Here is a 16,174-nt window from a genome sequence, read left to right as displayed (position 1 = left end):
AACCTTGAGAAAAAAACCCACAAGGTCATGTACAAGCGGGGAAATGAAATCACACTATTTGACTCATTTCATCGGATGACATCAAATGGTCTTGGTAAAGACTTTCTGTTAGCACAGGTGGTTCTTTTACAATAAAATACGAGACAAATTACCACATGAATGTTTGGGACCGGAATAATTGATGTGACCTGTTCTTACTACCCACCACCTCTCTCAATAAATCTGTGGGTTTTTTTTCTTCAAAGAGTTATTTACTTAGTATATGAATATGAGACCCGGGATCAGGCAAAATACCGATATCAGACCCGATGACTCAATGGGAGACCCGGGAACAGGCAAAATACCGATATCAGACCCGATGTCTCAATGGGAGACCCAGGAACAGGCAAAATTCCGATATAAGGCCCTATGTCTCAATGGGAGACCTGGGAACAGGCAAAATTCCGATATCAGGCCTTATCGTTGAATGTGAGACCAGGAAACAGGTAAAATACCGATATCAGACCCTATCCCTGAATGGGAGACCCGGGATCAGGCAAAATACCGATATCAGGCCCTATGACTGAATGTGATATTAGTTTACTACTGCATAGAATTAATCCAATTAAAATATTAATCGATATTTCATTTCGGTTTAATCAGATTGGTGTAGAATCAATTGTTTGAGTAGATAAAAACACTGTATAATTAAGGAATTGATTAACTAAATATACACATTGTTTGAGTAGATAAAAACACTGTATAATTAAGGAATTGATTAACTAAAAATATACATTGTTTGAGTAGATAGTTTGTATACCATCTTCTAAAATATAATATGAATTCAAATCTTGTCAAATTAATTTGACACAGCATGTGGACCTCGATAGTCGACCTGCGTAGTCGAGTTTAGTTTACATATTAGCATGTGGACCTGCGTACTTAACCTGCGTAGTGGAGTTTTGTTTATATATTAACATGTATTTAGTTGTAAAAAATTAGATATTGCTCAAATAATGCAAGACCCCAAGTATATTTAAATTGTTTTAATGACATGAATTGAACAGAGAATATAAACACAACATAATTCTTGATAAAGACACTTGTATATATTGTCTTGTATATATTGTCTTGTATATAGTGTCTTGTTATATTTTATCATTGCTTGATAATGACTAGAGAAACCTAGTCGAAACGTCGCTCAGTAATGAGCAGTAATTGTATTCCATAGAATTGTGTATTTCAGTTCAGTTACAAAATGTCATGGAAACATTTTAATAAACAGTAATTATATTATATAGAAATTTGTCTTGTATAACAATCTAGGTTTAAAATACACATCTATATTTCGTTTCGTTTTTTTTTATACTTTAGATTGCCTCTACTACATGAAGATCTGACAAGTTGTACTCGAAGGTCACGTCAGGGGTCATACAAGTGGCTTTTGACCCTATGATGTCAGACATTGATTAATCAATCAGCGTTGACCTTTCTAGGGGTTTACCCACAGTCCCGTGCAGAGCACGCCAAGAACTCGCCATAACATTGGCTAATTCCTTACATCAAGCAGACAGCCTGTTATAAAACAACTCTTCCAGATCCAAGTGTAGTAAAGACAAGTAAAACAAAATTTTGAACTATAAAAAACGAAATAGGATCCATTTCTAAATTAAATTACTAAATGTCTAGTCTAGAGAGTTGATTATTGGCTTGTCATGTGAATAAATATCTAATTAATAATTTATATAACATTTGAAGACATACAATAGTCTGATTTAGGTCTTCTATAATAATGTATGTTTAATAAATCTTACCAAGAAAACCAGGGCCCTGTTTCTCGACTTCTTAACTAAAGATAAATTCCAAATTTTAGTAGATACTTCAATTTTGATTGGCTAAGTACTAAAATCAATCTGATATATTATCCAATTAACTAAAGATAAATTCCAAATTTTAGTAGATACTTCAATTTTGATTGGCTAAGTACTAAAATCAATCTGATATATTATCCAATTAACTAAAGATAAATTCCAAATTTTAGTAGATACTTCAATTTTGATTGGCTAAGTACTAAAATCAATCTGATATATTATCCAATCAAATTACTAAAATTGGATTTTATCTTAGTTAAAATTTCGTGAAATAGGCCCCATATCTTATATAATGTATGTTAATTAAATCTTACCAAGAAAACCAGGATGTAGAGTCTTATTTAACGTATCACATAATTCAATTCAATTAAACATATTTACATAATTTCACTTCAAATTTCAGCCTGCCGGTCTATTTTTGACAAATTTAATTTACCTCAAATCAGCAATACATTTTTTCCTGAGAATATAACAGTTTTAAAATTATGCCAAGTTTTAAATGTTTTGTTTTATTACACGTAAAAATGAAAAATTTATCTGTTTTTAGGATCAATTCCTTGAAATTCTAATTTTTATAACATGTAAATCAACTGATAAAATTGGCATTTTTTTATCATGTCTGTTAGGCGCCATTGCAGATACTACCACAGAACTGGTTGCCATGGCAATTTTTTCAAATTTATTATGCTGAATATTAAGGACAAATGTTTGAAATAAAAGGCATGGCATTTAAATTAATAATTAAATTCACATTATCGATAGTTGACTAAATGAAATAGCAAGAAACCAATGAGATAAATTAAATAGCAAGATTTCTACTGTGTAGAATCGTTTAAAAAAAATTAAAAAAGCTAATCAACAAATCGTCACGGAATGCAGTGTGTTGATTGGCTGTAATCCACCAACCTTTGGTATTGATACAAGGAAGCATTTCATTGGCTGGCTCTATATTCTATCGCTGGGTGGGGTATATATTACAATATATCACAGTTTTAAACTGTCATGGTAACACATCAAATGTTTACCTTATATGGAATGTGAAAAACAAAGCACACGTCACATGACAACATCAAACTTCTGCACCTAATTCTAAAACTCCTGAATCGGCAACCGGCACGTAACGTTCGCCTATTTGCACTAATAAAATAGTTTTATCGACGTGGGAGCGTTTGTTGGGGTCTCGATGTCCAGGCACCCAACGATGAACCACTGAACCTTCAGTTCCTTTTGATGGTCTCCAATCATTCCAGCAATTTTTACCTCCGTTTTGTTTCCAGTCCTCGTTCGGCCACTGAACGTCGATCCGTCGACCGAGATTCAAGTTATCAAAGATTTGTTGAGGATCCATTAGCTGTAATAGAAATGAGATGAAATTTAACGTCCACTCGACACAAGCTAGGTCATTTCGGGACTAACATATGGTTCAATTTTATTTCAATAATTCGCTTGTGCGTAGGGGTCTTTAGCAGTGGGAGGAAACCAGAGGATACCCACGAGGTTGGATAGCTGTAATATAATGATGTAATAGAAATAAAATGAACTGAGATTTAACGTACTGCTTTTCTGCATCGACTGGGCTAACGAAGATGAGCATATACCATACAGTGTGCTATAAGTGAAATTTTGCCGGGAAAGCGTTGTTTTTGGCTACTCTTATTTCGAATTTTAACTGTCAAGGTTTCGTTTACAATCACCATGTTTTTTCCGTACCATCTGAAGACTTTACATTGTTTCTCGCTAGGCCCCCCAATCAGATTAAAATACACATCTATATTTCGTTTTCATTTTTTATACTTTCGATGGCCTACACTACATGAAGATCTGACAAGTTATAGTTGGAGTTCATGTCAGGGGTCAAACGAGCGGCTTTTGACCCTATGATGTCAGACATTGATTAATCAATCAGCGTTGACGTTTCTAGTGTTTTACCCACAGTTCTGTGCATCAAAAGGGCCAAGAACTCAGCGTAACAGACCCTTTTCATTGACTAATTCCTCACATCAAAAAGTACGCCTGTTATATAACAACTCTTCCAGATCCTAGTGTAGCAAAGACAAGTAAAACTAAATTTGAACTATAAAAAACGAATCGAAATAGGACTGTGTTTTAATCAGATTGCAGGCCCCCTTGTCTGGTAAATCCTGACATATACTGGGATCAAACACAGACCAACCCAGGTAAGCAAGCCACTGTCTTACTCACTGAGCCACCAAGGTTCCCCCCCCCCTTTTTCCACCAGTCTAATCAAGTGTGCTATGGGGAGAATTTTGCCCTGGCAGCAGTGTTTTGGCTAATTTCATTGCATTCCAACTGACAAGGGATGTTTTACGTGCATTACCAATTTGTACAAGTTTTTCGTATCATTTGAATACCTAAAACCACAGACCCACCCCCTTGACAAGTGGGAGATGTGTTTGAAAGAGTCACCAACAGAGCTTGTGTGGCAGTATGGGCAGACCAAACAGTCATGAATATAATTAATTTTTCCTTTATATACTCTTCAAAAAAAGTAGGGGATATTCAGAAACAATACAAAACTGCTGTTTTTAACTGCTGTTAATAAGAGGTCAATGGCATACACATGAACATAAACAGTTCATATTGGGGGCTTATCTGACGGCCCCATTTCACTCGCAAAGACTGTCAAAAGTGAAAATGGATGTTTTTGATTTTTGTCCTAATAATGAGTAATTGCTCCACCAATCCTCAGACATTCAGCAATCGTGGCATGCTCCAAATCAACCGTCCAATCACGATTTGGGGCAATCTGACCCACTCCTTTTGCAGTGCCACGGCCAATTCTTGCAATGTTGTCGGTTGACGTTGACGTCAACGAACACGTTTCCCGATCAAATTAAACGTAACACATTAAAGCAAAGTTACGCTAAACAGTAAATCTTATGCAAGAATCGATAGAAAAGCAAACATGGATAGGAAAAAGCATGTGGCAGTTTTCATCAACCCTTCCTTGAAGTGTCAAATTTGACAATGAACCCCTCCCACGTGTATGCCGCTATTGCATGTCGCATGTGCAGCTCAGTGGTTCTGTTTGGGCGATAAGTTCTTCATCTGTGAACATATTCTCAAAGCATGTCAAGTGTCCATGACTATTTATCATATTTTGCATTTCAATATCCCCTACTTTTTTTAAAGAGTATATTTAGATTAATGTTGTAAATATTATTAAAATATATAGCTGTTGGATGGTGAGAGTAAAGCATAATAATTCTGTTTATATGGGAAAGAATATGATAAGTAAGGCAAGGAATATACAAACATCAAAAGATGACATCATTAAGGCTGAAGCAATTGAGACTAGTTGACATTTGAGCTGGAGTGATTAAGACTATATACGTACCCTGACTCGATATGGCGTTGGTTCTTTACTAGCAGTAGGATCAGTTATAAGATTAGCAAGGGAAGCTAGAGCATTAGGTTTACTAGCGGAACTAGCAGTAGATATTAAACTACCTCTATTACCAAGATTCTGTAATGATATCTCTTGACCTGCATTAGTTGGTGTCGATACTACAATATATAGATAACAAAGTTTATAATCTAGCCACCCAACTCCCTAACCCCACCTGTAACAACAGGGCTCATTAAGGTATGTGTAATGTGGTGCACTAGGCAGGATATTTTGCCCGGACAGCTGCCTTTTTGTCTATTCTTGATCGAAAGAGGGGGGGGGGGAGAGAGAGAGAGAGAGATGGGGTTTAGCATCCACTTCAATAAACTAGGCCATTTCGGGACTGACATATGGTTCAATTTTATTTCAATAATTCGCTTGCGTGTAGGGGTCTTTTAGCAGTGGGAGGAAACTGGAGGACCCGGAGAAAAGCCACGAGGTTCGACAGACGACCCGACTCCTCATCACGTACAACCGGGGAATCGAAACCACGCTAGTTGACTCAATGACAGACCTTATGATACAGCGCTCCCGGGCTAACCATTCGGCCATCCAACCCCCACATTAACGGACTATTGGGACACAATGAAAACATACGATTGATTTGACAGGACGTGCGCGTGAGATATTTGGTAGATGACAGGTGTTTTATGACATATAAATTAAACAATATACATACCTTCATCACATTTACCTAATGTTGCTACTGCCACCTGTTGACTGTGACTAACTGTATAGGGGAGATCATCATGATACGCTGAACTACCTCCAACACATGTAGCATCACACTGCCCTCGTAACCTATATAATATATATTATAATAAATCTGAATTACTACCATCATTGTCAATTAAACGATCGGCGATTCTTGTAGACGGTGCGGACACAGTTGATGCCTATTTCTAGTCAAAACTTCCAACAGTGACAACTCCGTTCAGAATAGAGTAATTGGATTGAAATTTTTAATATTTTCGATTTTAATAAACTTTTTTTGAATTATTATAGCAAGAATGACCAACTCTTTATTAAACTCTTAACTAATAGATCTTTACAAACATTTATCAAATATTACCTTCGCCACACTCGATGAAAGAATTTACGAACATTAGCTAGAATAAATTCTCCACCAATTTGTTCGTGAGTTGATGAATACGACGTGGTTAATGGAGATACGTAGATTGGATATCCGATAGGTTGATCACATGATGAGTTGATCATATTACGTAACGCTTGTTTCGCATTCTGAATACTGCCTCGTTCTGGATTTCTGTTGCGTAGAAAAATAAGTTCTTGTTGCTGTCCGGCCCATAATCCTCGTACACATTCACGATTTACCTGATATAAAAATACTGAATTTAAGTAATTATGACACATTAAACAAAACTTTTGTGAACAATAGAATCGTTGTTAAAAAGCTGATGCTTTTAAATTCAGAAACTGTATTTTATAAAGGGAAAGAGAGAAATGGGGTTTAACGTCCACTCGACACAAACTAGGTCATTTCGGGACTAACACATGGTTCAATTTTATTTTAGCAGTGGGAGGAAACCGGAAGACCCGGAGAAAACCCACGAGTTTGGACAGACGACCCTAATCCTTGTCACACATATAACAGTGAAATCGAAACCATGCCAGTTGACTCAATGACAGACCTTATGATACAGCGAGTAACACGTGCTAACCATTCAGCCATCCCACACCCTGTAGTCTATAAAAGCAATTTCAGTAGGGCGTTAAACCCCATTTCATTTCAATTCTATAAAAGCAATTGATGAATTATATACTGTTCGAGATTAACAAATAATCTTTTGTCTGTTATTGGTTGATCTATTGACTTGTGTATACAAGGAGCAGTCAGTATTTATATTATTTGAGATACAAATTAATGTTTAAAATAGTTGTGGCCCTCTTGAAACCCAATATGAAAGCTGTTTGACCGAATGTCTGATACTTCTGTAATGTTCCTTGATATTGAAAACATAAATCTAGCCAATAATTACAATTACTTGTCCGAAATACCGTAGAATTTGAGACAAAACTCTAGGTTATTCAATATGGCGGCCACCAAGGTGACCCTTATGTACCCCTCTGCAAAGTTCAATGCTTTACTCAAGAATAAATGATTTTATTGGAAATCTCCCGCTCTACAAACACAGATTTACTTACTTTTACTACTCTAAAACTAAGATATCTTTTATTTAACATAATAATTTTATATTCATCCGATCCTTCATCAAACACATGCCTGAAATAGAAATAAATTATTGATAAAATAAACATCTTCACGAATTTAAAATCTAATTTCCATTGCTCTGAAACTTACACTCCATGACCTTTAAGGACAAATGAATTCGAAAGTTTAACACTGCTCACATTTTTAATCAAAGGGATATTGTATGGGGGTAACCATGGAGACAGCCTATCAACACAGCCTATAGACACCATCAGCAGCAGAATCCAAACAGAAATTGAAAGTAAATAGGCAGAGAACTCCAACATTCAGAATAAAATTCCCCCTTACGCCCAAAAAAATGATCTCACCAAGTTTGGAGAGAGAGAGAGAGAGAAATGGGGTTTAACGTCCACTCAACACAAACTAGGTCATTTTCGGGACTAACATATGGGTTAATTTTATTTCAATAATTCGCTTGCGCATAGGGGTCTTTAGCAGTGGGAGGAAACTGGAGGACCCGGAGAAAACCCACGAGGTTGGACAGGCGACCCTACTCCTTGTCACGTACAACCAGGGATTCGAAACCACGCCAATCGACTCAATGACAGACTTTATGATACAGCGCGCGCACGCTAACCATTCAGCCATCCAAACCCCCCACCAAGCTTGGACCAATACCATTCAGACAGAAACTAAAGATCATTTCATATCCAGTGAAAATTTTAAATTAAAAATCAAACCTGAGGGCAAGTAGTGATGAGACATTAGATAATACAGCGTTTCTCCACGCGGGATCTGCTTCATGAGATATGACCATATTTTGTTCATGACTAGTTATAGCTTCATATAGACCTTCAGCTACGTCATCTTCATCAGGTGACGTAAAATGATCCTGTAATAAATATTACATATTAGACAACACACATTACATATCAGATGATACAAATACAATCCGATGATAAATTCATTCTATAATTAACATTTAATATTGGATGATAAAATGATTCTATAATAAACACTGATGATAAACATTCAATATTGGATGATAAAATGATCCTGTAATAAATACTGATGATAAACATTCAATATTGGATGATAAAATGATTCTATAATAAACACTGATGATACACATTCAATATTGGATGATAAAATGATTCTATAATAAACACTGATGATAAACATTCAATATTGGATGATAAAATGATCCTGTAATAAACACTGATGATAAACATTCAATATTGGATGATAAAATGATTCTATAATAAACACTGATGATAAACATTCAATATTGGATGATAAAATGATTCTATAATAAACACTGATGATAAACATTCAATATTGGATGATAAAATGATTCTATAATAAACACTGATGATAAACATTCAATATTGGATGATAAAATGATTCTATAATAAACACTGATGATAAACATTCAATATTGGATGATAAAATGATCCTGTAATAAATACTGATGATAAACATTCAATATTGGATGATAAAATGATTCTATAATAAACACTGATGATAAACATTCAATATTGGATGATAAAATGATTCTATAATAAACACTGATGATAAACATTCAATATTGGATGATAAAATGATTCTATAATAAACACTGATGATAAACATTCAATATTGGATGATAAAATGATTCTATAATAAACACTGATGATAAACATTCAATATTGGATGATAAAATGATTCTATAATAAACACTGATGATAAACATTCAATATTGGATGATAAAATGATCCTGTAATAAATACTGATGATAAACATTCAATATCAGATTGTTTTTTTGATGCGATGAACGATGACAACAGGCCCAATGACAATTTAAAAACTTTATATTTGATAGAAAACGAAGTACAAAATAAAACTATACAAAAATGATAGTGTTCGGAAAGGAACACCAGATGAATTTGTCATTGACCAAATTGGACATTTAGACAATGCTCTACACAACACAGATGACACACCTTACACTGTGTCCCTTTTCCACTTTTCACCATAATATTTGTTTTCCTATATGGACCTAATTTTTATTAAACAACTTTTTTATTGGAAGAGAGAACCCCAACGAACGAGAATATGATATTCCGACCAATGAAAATCGAGTTTATAAAGGAATCTTGTCATTTGACAATACTTGTTTATTTTTGCATGGGTAGCATGGATTAAAATGCATTGAATCTAAAAGCCACATGTGAGATAGGCCATGTTTTATTCAACCTAAGTACAAAAGATTCCCCACATGGGAGATAACTCCCAAGGACTTTAATAAAGAACAATGGGGCTGGAACTCTTCCATGACAGGTGTCATTACTATATAACAACTAGTTGTGACATGAGTGGATATATTCAACAATTATCATTGTGTGGACTTGAGATAGAGAGAGAAATGGGGTTAAATGTTCACTCGACACAAACTAGGTCATTTCGGGACTAACACATGGTTCAATTTTATTTCAATAATTCGCTTGCGCATAGGGGTCTTTAGCAGTGGGAGGGAACCGGAGCACCCGGAGAAAACCCACGAGGTTGGACAGGCGACCCTACTCCTTGCCACGTACAACCAGGGATTCGAAACCACGCCAGTTGACTCAATGACAGACCTTTTGATACAGCGTGAACGTGCTAACCCTAACCCCCCATGTGGACCTAAACTAAAATAATTTCAATAATCATAAAGTGGTGTTTTATTTCAATTTAACTTAATTTATCTGATAAAATAGATCAGTCCATGGGCAGATGGAATACGAAAAAGCATGACCTGTCAAACAAAATTATTAACCAGTATGTTATATAAAGATATTTTTACACTGACCTGATGTAATTTTAGAGACATTCTAATGGCAGGGGCAACAACTCTCCTCATCATTTCCATATCGGCAAACACCCATTCATCTCGTGGTGAAGTGATACGAAAATCCCCTTTAAATAAGGCATGTAGACCATAGAGGAAAAAATCAACGCTGAAAAAAATAAAAATAAAATCGTACAAGTTTTGAGCGGAGTAATATTATATGCAGAGTTTAGTTGGACCGTTACAAATGCAGGATCTCGTGAAATGACATGACAGTCTCAGCCAGGTATTTATTTGACAGTGTGAAGGGCAAATTATAATCTACATGGATTTGTATAAACAACTCCGATCTTGTATTTCTCACATTTTAAACATACATTATACAAGAGCTAAATCTGCCTATTACAGGTCTTTCTTTAGGCGTGGAATGTTATCTAAATTATTAATTATACATTTATTAACTTATCCAGACCATAACCAATTCACGATGGCATCAGATACTCAAGATAAAAACTAGATTAGAAAGGTTCGCCATTTCAAAATTTAATTTAATTTAAAAATGGGAAAGCGAGGTTAAGTCTCGAATATACCAGTGCCCTGGTTACCACAGTGTACACATCTTTTCAAAGCTACAAACACTGATAACTTAGCTCAGAATAGAGTAATTTGATAGAAATTTTCAATATTTTCAGTTTACATTATCTATTATTGAGCAATTATAGCAAGAATGGCTAGCTCTTTATCTAAATCTTATATAATGTATCTTTAATCGATCCACATTATATTTGATATTTTACAAATTATGCCCATAATACACAAAGACTATACGTAACCCTTTGGCACTTGGACTGCCTAAAACATCCCAACAAGGGTTCCTTAAACTGTCCCAAACAGTCCCGTCTCAAGCACAGCTGTCCCCAAGAACTGGTAAAAGGTCCTATTCACATATTTCGCTTGGTTTGAAGCAGTCTAGGGAAACATTGTTTTAGACTGTCCAGGGATGTACCAGTATCAATATATCAATTCTCTCTCATTTTCTTCACGGAACTGAGGGTAGTCTATATTTACAGGTACCAGGTGATAAAGGGTTAACTGGGGGTTGTCTATATTTACATGTACCAGGTGATAAAGGGTTAACTGGGGTAGTCTATATTTACAGGTACCAGGTGATAAAGGGTTAACTGGGGGTTGTCTATATTCACATGTACCAGGTGATAAAGGGTTAACTGGTGTAGTCTATATTTACATGTACCAGGTGATAAAGGGTTAACTGAGGGTAGTCTATATTTACAGGTACCAGGTGATAAAGGGTTAACTGGGGGTAGTCTATATTTACAGGTACCACTGTCTAGAGGGTTAACTGAGGGTAGTCTATATTTACATGTACCAGGTGATAAAGGGTTAACTGAGGGTAGTCTATATTTACAGGTACCAGGTGATAAAGGGTTAACTGGGGGTTGTCTATATTTACAGGTACCAGGTGATAAAGGGTTAACTGGGGGTTGTCTATATTCACATGTACCAGGTGATAAAGGGTTAACTGAGGGTAGTCTATATTTACATGTACCAGGTGATAAAGGGTTAACTGAGGGTAGTCTATATTTACAGGTACCAGGTGATAAAGGGTTAACTGGGGGTAGTCTATATTTACAGGTACCACTGTCTAGAGGGTTAACTGAGGGTAGTCTATATTTACATGTACCAGGTGATAAAGGGTTAACTGAGGGTAGTCTATATTTACAGGTACCACTGTCTAGAGGGTTAACTGGGGTGGTCTATATTTACAGGTACCACTGTCTAGAGGGTTAACTGAGGGTAGTCTATATTTACATGTACCAGGTGATAAAGGGTTAACTCGGGTAGTCTATATTTACATGTACCTGGTGATAAAGGGTTAACTGGGAGTAGTCTATATTTACATGTACCAGGTGATAAAGGGTTAACTGGGGGTAGTCTATATTTACATGTACCAGGTGATAAAGGGTTAACTGGGGTGGTCTATATTTACATGTACCTGGTGATAAAGGGTTAACTGGGGGTAGTCTATATTTACATGTACCAGGTGATAAAGGGTTAACTGGGGTGGTCTATATTTACATGTACCTGGTGATAAAGGGTTAACTGGGGGTAGCCTATATTTACATGTACCCAGTGATAAAGGGTTAACTGGAGGTAGTCTATATTTACATGTACCAGGTTAACTGGGGGTAGTCTATATGTATGTGTACCAGGTTAACTGGGGTAGTCTATATTTACATGTACCCAGTGATAAAGGGTTAAAATGTAGGGAATTTAGATGTAAATATATTGAACAACATTCTACATGGAATAAAAATAAAATAAACGAACCTGGCAGATGCTACATTCTGTGATGCTGCTCCAAGAGCTCTTCTACCCAATAAACTTAAACTATAACATAACGACACTAAATCCGAACTAGTATCACATGATACAGTCTGAAATAATATACAAGTTATAAATTATAATATAAAAGTTATAAATTATAATATAGCCATATAGTCTGAAATAATATAAGAGAGAGAGAAATATTGTTTAACGTCCACTCGACACAAACTAGGTCAATTCGGGACTTTTAATTTTATTTCAATAATTCGCTTGCGCATAGGGGTCTTTAGCAGTGGGAGGGAACCGGAGCACCCAGAGAAAACCCACGAGGTTGGACAGGCGACCCTACTCCTTGCCACGTACAACCAGGGATTCGAAAACCACGCCAGTTGACTCAATGACAGACTTTATGGTACAGCACGCACGTGCTAACCATTCAGCCATCCACCCCCCCCCACCCAAAATATAATATAAGTCATAAATTATAATGTAGCCATACAGTCTGAAATAATAGAAGTTGTAAATCATGATACAGTCTGAAATAATACAAGTTATAAATTATAATGTAGCCATACAGTCTGAAATAATAGAAGTTGTAAATCATGATACAGTCTGAAATAATACAAGTTATAAATTATAATATAGCTATAATACAAGTTATAAATTATAATATATGGTCATATTTTGAATGGGGTTTGTTTTTAAATAAATAAATAAACACGCTAAGAAATGTTGACGAATATTTCGATTGGAGTAACGTAAGTAGTTACAGTAATTGTTTTTAGACGATAGCGCGTGCTTAGAGTCGAATGGGATTATTTAGCAGTTGGTGTTACTCGCTTGTTCTGTTAGAGCGACGTTTACTACGGTTTACGGCCAAATAAATTTCGGGATGTCATTTTTTTTACCTTCCATATATAAATCGAAACGGAGTATAAGACGAATGCCGGACTTTGCTGAAAAATGTATCGACTTATGACCTGAAAAATACTGTAATTTTGGGGGAATTTGAAAACGGTACGGATGGGCAGGAGTCGGCACGCTTTCATTCTATGGTATAACGATGTCATGTAATTTTTTAGGAATATTATCGACATAAATTTGAATACCGTACAGGAATTAAATATGAAAAATTACGAGGTGCATCTAAATTTTTTATTACGTATGAATTTGAATATTTTGTTGACATGTGATTCTTAATTGTGGTTTGAAAACGCCTGCTTAAATAACGATAAGAGTTATGTCCCTTTATTTTCGGAAAGAAAATGTGCGACAACTAAAATTTTGAAATCCCATCACTGATTCAAAAATAAACCATGGCTCACTTGTAAAACAAATATAAATAGACCATTAGATAAATTCACTCAAAAATAAATTGAAAGTAAAAATACCTTGTCTCTCCTTGAAGCACAATACTGAATCCATGTGTGATAAACACGACAAAAACTAGTCCTTGATATACCAGACATCTTTGGATCATAGTCTTCATCAACATGTATATTAAATGTTGGGTCGAGATCAACGTAGTCTTCATTCGTTGTTAAAAGAAGGGCTTCCATGATACTGGAGTTTTCTAACCAATCTAAGAGACGAGGTGAACGAACAGTGTAGTATATTATGCTCTGAAAATAAAATCAAAAAAAAAATCATGTTTCGTGATAATGAAATAGATTACAAATATGTATAAATTAACTTTAGAAATGAAATGAAATGGGGTTTAATGTCCTACTTTTCTGCTATGAAAAATTAACTTTAGCCTCTTGAGCGTCCACAAGATTTTCAAAGTGATCAAGGGCCATAACTCTGGTCATAACTCCACAAGATTTTTCAAAGTATTCAAGGGCCATAACTCTGGTAGTAATTATTGGAAATCGTTGAAAATCAATATGCTACTTCGTCTCATGACCTTAAACACTGTGTATCAATTTAAAGTCAATCGGATATTAACTTTAGCCTCTAGAGTGTGCACAAGATTTTTAAAAGTGATCAAGGGACATAACTCTGGCAGTAATTATCGGAAATTCGTCTCATAGCTGTGTGTAAATTGAAAGTTAATCAGATAATAACTTTAGCTTCTAGATTGTCCACAAGGATTTGTGGATATCGGACGGATGGGGGGGGGGGAGACAGAGAGAGAAATGGGGTTGAACGCCCACTTGAAACAAACTAGGTCATTTAGGGACAAACACATGGTTCAATTTTATTTCAATAATTCGCTTGCACGTAGGGGTCTTTAGCAGTGGGGGAAAACCAGAGGACCCGGAGACAACCCACGAGGTTGGTGGACAGATGACCCTACTCCTTGTCACGTACAACCGGGGAATCGAAACCACGCCATTTGACTCAATGACAGACCTTATAATACAGCGTGCACGTGCTAACCGTTCTGCCATCCATCCCCCCAGACGGATGGGGGCGACGACAATATACAACCTCATCATTTCAATGTGGCGGCATAAAAAGCAAACTCACCTTTATATAATAAGTAATTAAAACTTTTCTAAGATCAAAGACTTGTAACATGGAAGCAGCACTATTGTCAGATATACTATAACCTTCTAATACGTATTTAGTTACAACAACTTCCCACGCTAACCAACGCTGATTAAACGCAGTGTTTAAACTCAAAAAATGGGGAAGATGACCAGGTTCAAAACAACAAAAACCTGAAATAAATAAAACATTTTGAAGTTATGGTATTGTACTTGTGTAGCAACATACTGTAATATATTGTGATCCAATCAAGCCTTCTGAATACTGTGATCCAATTAAGCATTCTGCATACTGTGACCCAATCAAGGGTATTGCAATGTAATGTGATCCAGTCAAGCATACTGCTATATATTGTACAATCCACTTGAGGAGAAAAATCCTATTTTTAACAGATCTTGCATCAGTGAGAAACTTTACAATATGTTAAATGTCCTTTTAGAACTTGAATGCTTGGGTAATATCCTTAAAATGACAAATTTCAGTAACATATGCAGTAGTTTCGAGATATTAAATAGAGCCCTCGTTTCCCCTGCCTTATAGTGAAATAGATATTAACGGTGGCCACACAGGGCCCCTCCCCCACCCCTCTTCATCCCGCTGCTCCACCTTATAGTGAAATATTGATGACCTACCTTCGTTATCTTCTACACCTTCGGTTATAGCTTCTACTTCTCTCTGTTGACAATATGTACCTATACAAAATACATATATCAATATATACTTACAAAATACCTTATATATCAATATACATGTACTGCTCTTCGAATACAAATACGATCAACATGAAAGTTCTTATTCTTGTTCCTCTGACAATTGCATATTGATTAACGAACATATTTTAATATGATGTCACAATTACCAGACGCCATGCTTGGTTCCTGGTTCATACTACGCTCATTTTTTAAAGGGAAGTGGTTATACCAGTCTAATTAAAATACCGATCCATATTACGTTTCGTTTTTTATACTTTCGATGGACGACGCTACATGAAGATCTGACCAGTTGTACTGGTAGGTTGTATCAGGGGTCGTACGAACGGCTTTTGACCTTATAACGTCAGGAATTAATTAATCAATCTGCGTTGACGTTTCTAG

At 35.7% G+C, this 16,174-nt stretch overlaps 1 protein-coding gene across 1 annotated transcript; it reads right to left on the bottom strand.

Annotated features, from left to right (window-relative positions):
* Positions 1-2,061: 2,061 nt before the first annotated feature.
* Positions 2,062-15,281, bottom strand: LOC126822529 (pecanex-like protein 1). Its single transcript, XM_050551465.2, has 10 exons — positions 15,060-15,281; positions 13,979-14,209; positions 12,591-12,697; positions 10,263-10,410; positions 8,173-8,324; positions 7,426-7,504; positions 6,332-6,594; positions 5,939-6,060; positions 5,209-5,378; positions 2,062-3,201 (listed from the first exon to the last, which is right to left on the bottom strand). Exons 1-10 carry the CDS (start codon positions 15,108-15,110, stop codon positions 2,920-2,922), a joined length of 1,605 nt encoding a protein of 534 aa, XP_050407422.2. The 5' UTR covers positions 15,111-15,281; the 3' UTR covers positions 2,062-2,919.
* Between the last annotated feature and the right edge of the window lie 893 nt (positions 15,282-16,174).

The sequence above is a fragment of the Patella vulgata genome, chromosome 5 (assembly GCF_932274485.2).
Source record: "Patella vulgata chromosome 5, xgPatVulg1.2, whole genome shotgun sequence".
Classification (NCBI taxonomy): domain Eukaryota; kingdom Metazoa; phylum Mollusca; class Gastropoda; family Patellidae; genus Patella; species Patella vulgata.
The sequence above is the reverse complement of the archived record's forward strand: the minus strand, read 5'-3'. Positions and strand labels throughout refer to the sequence as shown.